The sequence below is a fragment of the Anomaloglossus baeobatrachus genome, chromosome 2 (assembly GCF_048569485.1).
Source record: "Anomaloglossus baeobatrachus isolate aAnoBae1 chromosome 2, aAnoBae1.hap1, whole genome shotgun sequence".
Lineage (NCBI taxonomy): Eukaryota > Metazoa > Chordata > Amphibia > Anura > Aromobatidae > Anomaloglossus > Anomaloglossus baeobatrachus.
In genome coordinates, this window is record NC_134354.1 from 26,811,974 (window position 1) to 26,822,134 (window position 10,161).

The following is a 10,161-nucleotide window of genomic DNA, read 5'->3' on the forward strand; positions in this document are numbered from 1 at the left end:
AAAGGCTCAGCTCCAGCTGAGCCAGGAGTCAATCATGATAGTGTGGCTGAATCCTCATGGTGGGTAGGAGTCTCCTGCTACTAAAGAAGAGAAGAAACAAAGCAGCTACATCTTGTAGAGTGGGTGGGCTGGAGACCCCAAAAAGTCGTGTTGAAGGCCCATGAACGCCAGGGTGCGGGTTCATCTAGCAAACTTTGGAAAATACATGGATACCATCAGATGCTGTAAAAGGGACCCATTTTGATTTTTGCACCCCCCACCCATTTATGCCACTGATCTGAGCATTTATATTAGAAAAAATTGTGAAACGCGTCTACATTTCCAATTGCATCTTTATTACTTTACATAAGTGCCTGGCTGTAATACATTTAGAAAGAGATGAAGGCTTTTACGAGGGGAAATCTGGTCAGGGCAGAGATAGTTCTTCCATTGTTCCATCTATGTTGATATGAGACATCGTGTGTTATTGTGTTTCTTCCACTGGCAGAGACCGGGCTGTTCATCACAATCTTATTTAAGTTCGCATTCTAAAGAAGAAAACCAGCCATTAATAATTAAACACTTAAAAATAAAGCTAAAACAAAATTCACAAAAATTAAACCCTTTTTATGGGACATTTTTCAAGTTCTACCAGGTAAAATTATATTTTTTTATTTAAAGGGAACCTGTCACTATTTTTTTGGCCTATAAGCTGCAGCCACCACTACCGGGCTTTTATATACAGCATTCTAACATGCTGTATATAAGAGCCCAGGCCGCTGTGAGAACATAAAAAAACACTTTATAATACTCACCTAACGGTCGCTTGGTTGGCCATATGGGCGTCTCCGTTCTCCGGTGCCGGAGCCTCCTCTTTCAGCCATCTTCGTCCTCTTTCTGAAGCCTGTGTGCATGACGCGTCAACGTCATACACACTCGTCGGTCCCGCACATGCGCATTACAATACTTTGATCTGCCCTTCTCAGGGCAGATCAAAGTGCGCCTACTCAGAACCTGAATACCGGCGAGTGTGTATGACATCAGACGCGTCATGCACGGCGGCTTCAGAAGATGGAGGATGAAGATGACCGAAAGAGGCGGCGCCGGCACCGGACAACGGAGACGCCCATATGGCCAACCGCGCAACCGTTAGGTATGTATTATAAAGTGTTTTTTATGTTCTCACAGCGGCCTGGGCTCTTATATACAGCATGTTAGAATGCTGTATATAAGAGCCCACTGGTGGTGGTGGGCACAGCTTATAGGGCAAAAAAGTGGTGACAGGTTCCCTTTAAAGGAATAAAATTGAACACATAAAATGTGCTTTTTTTGCCCGCAAAACAGCCTTATCCTTTGGTATGGTTGTCTAATAAAGGTAAATAGGGCTGAGCTGGAGTACCAGACACAACCGGGGAGAAGAGTCTACTGGTTGTGTCTGGTACTACAGCTCAGCCCTATTCAATGCAACCATGCAATATGACCACAGGGGATCTCTTGGTACGATGAAAGCATGGGATATTGTTTTGTGTCTGTACAATCCTTTAACTCTTACCAGAATTCGGGCGAGGATAGAAGCACCAGATGGCATCTAAGTCCTGATTGTTATAACAGCAACCATTATCGACGCATCCTTGTGCCGTGATGCCGGGTTGTCCACAATTCACTCTTGAAACTGGTGCAATAGAGCATTGCAACTCATCTAAAAATGATCAAAAAATAATAAATGGTAAGCTCAGAGTCAGGAGGCAGCTGTAAAGGTTGTAAATGAGGAAGACAAAATCGGTTTGAGGTGAATTTAATTTGCCACAAATATTATAAAAAATTTGGATTATCCTGAATTAAAATTTTTTGCAATTCGCTACATGCAAAACAATCAAAATGTCAGCTGGCCATCCTCTATTTTGCTGAATTGTGGAGACGAGGTGTAAAAAAAACAATTGCCTGTCTTTCAACCAACACAGCTCATCATCTGGTCCTCCACCCTCTCCGGTTTCCTCCATGCGATGTCCTCTTTGCACACCTTCACACTGCACCAAGAGAGCCACCAACATCAAGACACTTGCCAATATATCAGGATGTCCTGACATGAACCTCGTAAGGCACTGATTAGGTGGCGCATGTCATGATGATGGAGGCCGTGAAAATATCCAAAAACGACATCAAGCGCTGGAGGAAAGAAGAGGACCGATGAAATGAAGGAGGGATGCGGGCTACAATGGAGAGGGATAGCTGAGCGGTAAGTTGAGTCTCAATTTTTTCTTACACGCTACATTTATTGTGCTCCTGGGTATAGAGAGGAAAGAGCGTAATAAGAAGTATTCAAGGCTAATGGAATTTCCTTGCTAATTCGAATTTTGACAAATTTTGCTCATCTCCACTTATAGGAAATGATTCTGCCAACAGAATTACATCCCCCGATCTCTTTGTGCGCACATGTAGGTCTTTCAAAAACAAGTCAAACACTATCTTTACAAGACTAGCCCGTTCCTCCATTCCAAAGACATCAGCGTTTGAGTTGATAAACAACTGTCTATAGTATATTTGATGCCTCTGTCACTCCAGCTCTATTCCTCACTGAGCACCGCCTCCTTCTGCTTGACTGAGAGCTCTTTTGTCTTGCCTGAAGTCACACAGCATAGAGGCTGTCCGTCAAAAAGGAGGAGGCGCCGCTGAGTGAGGAATAGAGCTGGAGTGACAGAGGTTTCAGATCTTCCATAGTCCTTCAGTCTTAATCAAATTCAATCCAAAGGCTGATTTTTCAGTAAAGGAGGAACGCACATGTGAAGGTTTTGGTGGACTTGTTTTTGGAAAAACCACAAGCAGATAGTTTGGAGGTGAAATCCTGCTGACAGACGCCCTTTAAAACTGAATAAAAATAGTTCATAAAACATTTTTGTTTCACCAATTTAATTCCCTGCAATTAGTATAATATACACTGACATCAGAAGACGGAGACACCTCTCACATATCATTATGCGAGAAATACAATATTTGTGTTTTACAACAATAAATATGCCTCCACAGGGTCGATCCTCAACTTTTTGGGGCCTATATCAAGGGCGGCATAGAGGACGACATAAGATAGCAGGGACTTTGTGTATGGAATGTAACATGATAAAGAACACAAGTGGAATGTAACATGACAAAGACTCTTCGTGGTAGACATATGTGAAGGAGGAGGGTGATGGCCAGAAGGAGTCATAACGTAACAGAGGTTTTGTTGGTCAATAGTGCAACAGGGACCATACACAAGATGGAAGGAGTAATGGTGGTGACGGTTGGGTCAAGTGCAACACAAAGTTACAGGGACGCTGTGGAATGGGTTCAGTAGAAAACACAAATTAGCATATTCCTCATGCTGTTCCCATTCAATTTCAGCACTTTTCCATCCATTTCAGCATTTTTAAAGCCCCATCAAATTATTTGAATGTCCTATTGACTTGCATTAGACTTGTTACTTGTGATGAATACACAAATAGTATGAAATATTCAAGACGAAATACAAACCCGAATATTTTAATAATCACCCATCACTAGTGATTCTGAAAAGACCATTTTCGAAAGTTGGCTGCTTCGCATGGAACTTATTTCCTATCCTTATTATAGGGCATAACTTCCTGATCGGTGAGGCCCCCAACGATCCTGAGAACTGAGGTTTTTCAGTGTGAATGGTCCGAAAGACCAGACAAACTCTGCGCTCTCTATCTCCGGCGGTCCCCATAGTGAAAAAATGGAGCAGAGGTGCACATGATTGACCACCACTCTATCCTCGGGAACAGTGGGGTCCCAGTGGTCAAACTCCAGTGATCGAGAAGATTTCTCCTGTTCCATGGATAGAGGATAACTTGGTAGAACATAAATAACACCTAAGAGAAACTATATTTGTCCTATATACTAAAGAGGCTGGGCTTCTGACTGTCAAACACCATAAAGGTGTAACGTAAATCTCTTAGGTCTTCAAGCAAAATGTGTGAACGCTGTTTCGGCAGCCACTCTATAGCCACCTCCCGGACTGTGCTGTCTCATATCTTGGGTACACCATGCACCAAACTTGAAGGAATCCTTAGTCGAACCTATGAGGGCTGATCCTACCCTACAACCAGAATCCTGAAACCATCTGTAATCTTACATACCAGCTTCTGCTTAGTCTTGGGAATATACAAAGCTTTATTCATGTCACGAGAAGACACGCGAAGTCCACGGTCAGAAACTCATTGATTAATTCTGTTTCTTTAAAATCGTTTACATCTTCAGTTAAACAACCTGAAATTCTAGATTAGAAGGAACGCTCGGCGCGGTCACCTGACAATGTTTACGTGAGTGCGTTCACTTAGTGGCTTCCATGTTGTAAGACAAATGGTTGAGAAGGAGAAGGACGATGAGAGCAAATGGCTCTTATATAGAAGCACCTATAATTCGGAACTCGGGGGCACCAGTTACTTCCTTTTGACATGCCGCCAAGAAGATACAAATTTGACTCGTTAATTTTTCCCTGCCTTGAGACTTTTCGACTGACCGCAGAGAAGCAAGTGGCCATGTTTCCTCGAAGACATGGATTACGTCTTCCTTTGATCAGTTAAAGACAAGGCCATTTTCTCATTCAGTTATTCGGAGAATTTGTGTCTTTTTTTCACTATATGTATGACTTCATTGTTTTGTATTATATATATATATAGCATATGTGTGGGTGTGTATCTATATATATAATTGCCTTATTCTGTCTGTCTGTCTGTCTGTCTGTCTGTCTATCTGTCTGTCTGTCTGTCATGCTCCGAAATTGTGTCCTTACGGTGACACAAAGCTGATTGGCCGCTGGGCTCGCCATGGCCCCGCCCCCCCACACGGATTGGCCTCTCGCCCCGGCTCTCTGCAGGCCCCGCCCCCTCACGCAATGCACGCTCGCTGTGGCCCAACTGACACGGGGCTCCGATTCCCAGGTGAGTACACACACATCAGATCACACTCACTCTCACACATCACATCCACACACTCACAACATGCTGGGATATCGCTTGCTTCTACACCGGCTCCGTCAGGATCCCGGCAGCGCCAGACATAACCTTGCGATGCTGGGATCTTAACGGAGGCCGTGAAAGCTGGTAACCATTATACACATCGGGTAACTAAGGTCCCTTAGTTACCCGATGTGTATCATAGTTACCAGTGTACACCGGCTCACACTCACTCTCACACACACCTCACACACACATCACATCGCATCCACACATCAAGGTCCTGCAGCTGCAGAAAATACAGACACATAACAGCACACACACATAACAGCACACACACACACACACACACACACAAATCAGATCACACTCACTCACACACACACATCACATCGCATCCACATACTCACAACATCCTGGGATATCGCTTGCTTCTCGGCGGCGATATTGTGCTGTGAGCTTCCAGGACCTGAGGGAGGATCACATGGCCAGAAGCATGTGATATCCCCGGATGTTGTGAGTATCAGCGCGTATGTGCAATATCGTCAGTGTCTGTGTGTGTGAGTGTATGCGATCGGGTGTGTGTGAGTGGATGCGATCGGTTGTGTGGGTGAGTGGATGCGATCGGTTGTGTGTGTGAGTGGATGCGATCGGGTGTGGGTGAGTGTCGGCAGAGGAGCACGGCGTGCTGGAGGAGGCTGGGAGCAGAGAGGCTGATCTTGGGGAAGGCTGGGAGGGGGGGGCTGATGCTGAGGGAGGCTGGAAGGAGAGAGGCTGAGCAAACGTGCTCCATCCGCCATACTGCGCACTCCCCATCGTGCTGCATCCCCCATGCTGCGCACTCCCAAACGTGGTCCATCCGCCATGCTGCGCACTCCCAAACGTGGTCCATCCGCCATGCTGCGCACTCCCAAACGTGCTCCATCCGCCATGCTGCGCACTCCCAAACGTGCTCCATCCGCCATACTGCGCACTCCCCATCGTGCACCATCCGGCATGCTGCGCACTCCTAAGCGGATGGAGCATGATGGGGGGTGCGCAGCATGGCGGATGGAGCACGTTTGGGAGTGCGCAGCATGACGGATGGAGCACGTTTGGGAGTGCGCAGCATGACGGATGGAGCACGTTTGGGAGTGCGCAGCATGACGGATGGAGCATGTTTGGGAGTGCGCAGCATGCCGGATGGTGCACGATGGGGAGTGCGCAGTATGGCGGATGGAGCACGTTTGGGAGTGCGCAGTATGGCGGATGGAGCACGTTTCGGAGTGCGCAGCATGGCGGATGGAGCACGTTTAGGAGTGCGCAGCATGGCGGATGGACCACGTTTGGGAGCGCGCAGCATGGCGGATGGAGCACGTTTGGGAGTGCGCAGCATGGCGGATGGAGCACGTTTGGAAGTGCGCAGCATGGCGGATGGAGCACGTTTGGGAGTGCGCAGCATGGCGGATGGAGCACGTTTGGGAGTGCGCAGCATGCCGGATGGTGCACGATAGGGAGTGCGCAGCATGGCGGATGGAGCACGTTTGGGAGTGCGCAGCATGGCGGATGGAGCACGTTTGGGAGTGCGCAGCATGGCGGATGGACCACGTTTGGGAGTGCGCAGCATGGCGGATGGAGCACGTTTGGGAGTGCGCAGCATGGCGGATGGAGCACGTTTGGGAGTGCGCAGCATGGCGGGTGGAGCACGTTTGGGAGTGCGCAGCATGGCGGATGGAGCATGATAGGGGGTGCGCAGCATGGCGGATGGAGCACGTTTGGGAGTGCGCAGCATGGCGGATGGAGCACGTTTGGGAGTGTGCAGCATGGCGGATAGAGCACGATGGGGAGTGCGCAGTATGGCGGATGGAGCACGTTTCGGAGTGCGCAGCATGGCGGATGGAGCACGTTTGGGAGTGCGCAGCATGGCGGATGGACCACGTTTGGGAGTGCGCAGCATGGCGGATGGAGCACGTTTGGGAGTGCGCAGCATGGGGGATGCAGCACGATGGGGGGTGCGCAGCATGGGAGATGGAGCACGATGGGAGGTGCACACCTCCCCCCAACACACACACACACGCGCACTGCACAACACACACACACTAGGAATCACAAACAACGCCCTACACAGACACCCACACACACAGACAACGCTGCACACACAAATATACGCACATACTGCACAACACACACATTGCTCAAAACATACCTCCCCCCAAAACACACCACACCCACACAAACCGCACAACACACACACACACACAACGCTACAGACACACAGCGCTCCACAAACAACGCAACACACGCAACACACATACAACACCGCTCTCACCCCCCGCGACACTCAGAACATGTACAGCGCCCTACACAAACACTTGGTAACTACACACAACAACATCTATATATATAACAAAAATCATACATGAACTACACAATACGTAAATTCTAGAATACCCGATGCGTAGAATCGGGCCACCTTCTAGTATATAATATTTATATATATATATATATATATATATATATATATATATATATATATATATATATATATATATATATATAATATAGTATATGTGTATATATATATATATATATAGTATATGTGTGTATATATATATATATATATATATATATATTTATTTATTTTTCATTTTTTTGTACTATCAGTGAATAAGTAAAAGAGAGGGAAGAAACTTTTTTTTTGTTTTCGTATTTTTTCTAACCCAACGTGCCACATAAAAAGCTTTTTTGATCTGAATCTCTCCTTCTTTCAGGGTTGTATTTTTTTATAGGGCACATACATTTTTTGATTAATAGGGGTAAACATAGAAGTTATTGGTGGAATTTTTATTGCTTGGTTTTAGTTATTTTTTATTTACTTTGTTCTTTTTTATCTTTTTTTTTTATACATTGTGTAACCCAGGGTTCCCCAACTCCAGTCCTCAGCCCACCAACAATGCATCTTTTCAGGATTTCCTTAGCATTGCACTGCTGTTGGAACCAGCACCTGGGCAGGTAATTACATTATCACCAGTGCAATACTAAGGAAATCCCAAAAACCTGCACTGTTGGTGGGCCTTGAGGACTGGAGTTGGGGAAAACTGTACCCATAAAGTAATAAATAAGACATTTAGGGGCATTTTAACACATTTTTAAAATGAATATTTATATTCTTGTATTGCCACATAAAAACCTTCTAAATCTGAATCTCTCCTGTCAGGGTTGTTTTTTTTATCTAATGGTGGAATTTTTATTGCTTGTTTTGTTTTAGTTATTTTTATATTTATTTAAATTATTTTGTTGGGTTTTTTTTTCCTATTTTTTATATTATACATTGCATAACTCATAAGTTAAAAAAATACATTTGCGGGTATTTTAACACATTTTAAAAAATTGAAATATATATTTTTACCGATTTTTACCGTCATATGAGTCCCAGATAAAGGGGAAGTAAATAGGGATGATCAAATACCTCAAATATTCGGCTTCGCGAATATTTTCCGAATAGGTCGCCGCTATGCGAATATTCGATGCGTAATGTAAGTCTATGGGTAGCCCGAATAGTTCCGAATAGTTGTTATTCGGATTTCACATAGACTTTCATTGCGTATCGAAAATTTGCCAATAGTCAAACAGCGGCAACCTATTCGGGAAATATTTGCGAAGCCGAATATTTGAGGTATTTGATCATCCCTAGAAGTAAAGTCTCATGACAGTACTGTAGAGCATTGTAGAGGATTGGATTGTGGTGCTGAATTGGAATAAAACAATTTCACTTTTTGCAGCATTTATGAATACAATTGGACTTATTTGGTGCTGAGGTTATTCTCTATAAGAACTGTAGAGCGACTATGTGATCACAGGACTGAAGTAGTAACTTTATATTACAGGAAGACAGAGTTGGTTATAAACCATCTCTGCCTTCTTTATTGGGAATCCAGCTGTTTCTGAAAGGCCATTTTGTGGTTACAAACTCATTGAATACTCGGTTTAACTTTATCTAATAAATCAAGAGTACACATGTAAAATAAATCAACTTCGTAATATACTTTGTAATATCGTATCTTATCAGAGAAATGTTTCTCCTGTACATCTACAGGAGAAATGAAGAATTAAACTTTACCCATAAAAATCAAAGGGCTGAAAATGTAGTTAAAAGACTCTTTGTATCTCCTCTTCACTCTTCACCGATCCAATAGAAGAAAGATCCAGAGAGGGCCTTCACCCCATAACCTAAAAATGTCTTATATAATGTACTTTAACAAGGATTTACTAAGGAGTCATATGAAATACTCTTTGATATATCTTTAGAACGAGTTGAACATACATTTATATAATATATTAATGTAATAAACAAATGTATATGACTTACTTGGCGCAGCCTGCCCATGGACGGAGCTGGAGGAACCAATGATGAGGGCAACGGCAACTAAGCAAAACACCTTGTAGTTCATGGCTGGTCTCTTCCCTCGGTGTTGCCCGTGGATGGTTTTATTCGAGTGTAGAAAGGACAAAGGCTGGAAGTGACTTTATATTCTTGTTTGCTATGTCTTTTCAGGTTATGTCTACTAGGGTGGGTGCCTCAAAATGTTGGGCAACACAATGGTCTTCGGTGTTGGCCTTTGTTTTGACACAGGGCAGGTCCAGTGAGTCAACATCTCCTCCATCTTATCTGGAGTAAACCCTGGCCAATTTCAATATCAGTTTGGAAAGGAAAATCATGGGATTTCTAAGCAGCCCAAAATGTTACGCCACAAACTGGACCCAAGAGTCAATATCTACTGACGCAGATGGAGTGAGCTTTATTGTCTCCATTTGTGCTTTTTCATATCAGATTTCAGCCAATTCTAAATTCTGTAGACAAACATTTTGTCTTTAACTGTCATGTTTCAGAACTCAAGAGCTTTAACAATTTTTTTTTATTCCTTCGACACAGCCATATGAGTTCTTGTGTTTTTTTGTTTGTTTTTTTTTTATCAGTATGTTTTTAATGGCAGAAAATTTCACATAGGAGAAATACCAATCTCTTGTTTAGAGTGTCAATACTTATAAATAGAGGAATTTTGTACCTTAGATGTGGGACCCATCCTTGTTTTTTTATTCACATTACTCAGCCTACACATTATTCTATTGTGCCTTTGATGATGTGATATGGTAGATTGGGTATCATTTTGTCTATGTTCATATTTTTACTGATTTTAGGATTGATGCTCTGTATCATTACACTCCCTGACAGAAGTTCTGTCGCTTATCC

General features: G+C 44.0%; 1 protein-coding gene across 1 annotated transcript; it reads right to left on the bottom strand.

Annotated features, from left to right (window-relative positions):
* Positions 1–314: 314 nt before the first annotated feature.
* On the bottom strand, positions 315–9,419 carry LOC142290880 (putative gastrointestinal growth factor xP1). Its single transcript, XM_075334944.1, has 3 exons — positions 9,280–9,419; positions 1,532–1,678; positions 315–527 (listed from the first exon to the last, which is right to left on the bottom strand). The coding sequence occupies exons 1-3, from the start codon at positions 9,359–9,361 to the stop codon at positions 511–513; spliced, it is 246 nt and encodes an 81-aa protein (XP_075191059.1). The 5' UTR covers positions 9,362–9,419; the 3' UTR covers positions 315–510.
* Positions 9,420–10,161: the final 742 nt, after the last annotated feature.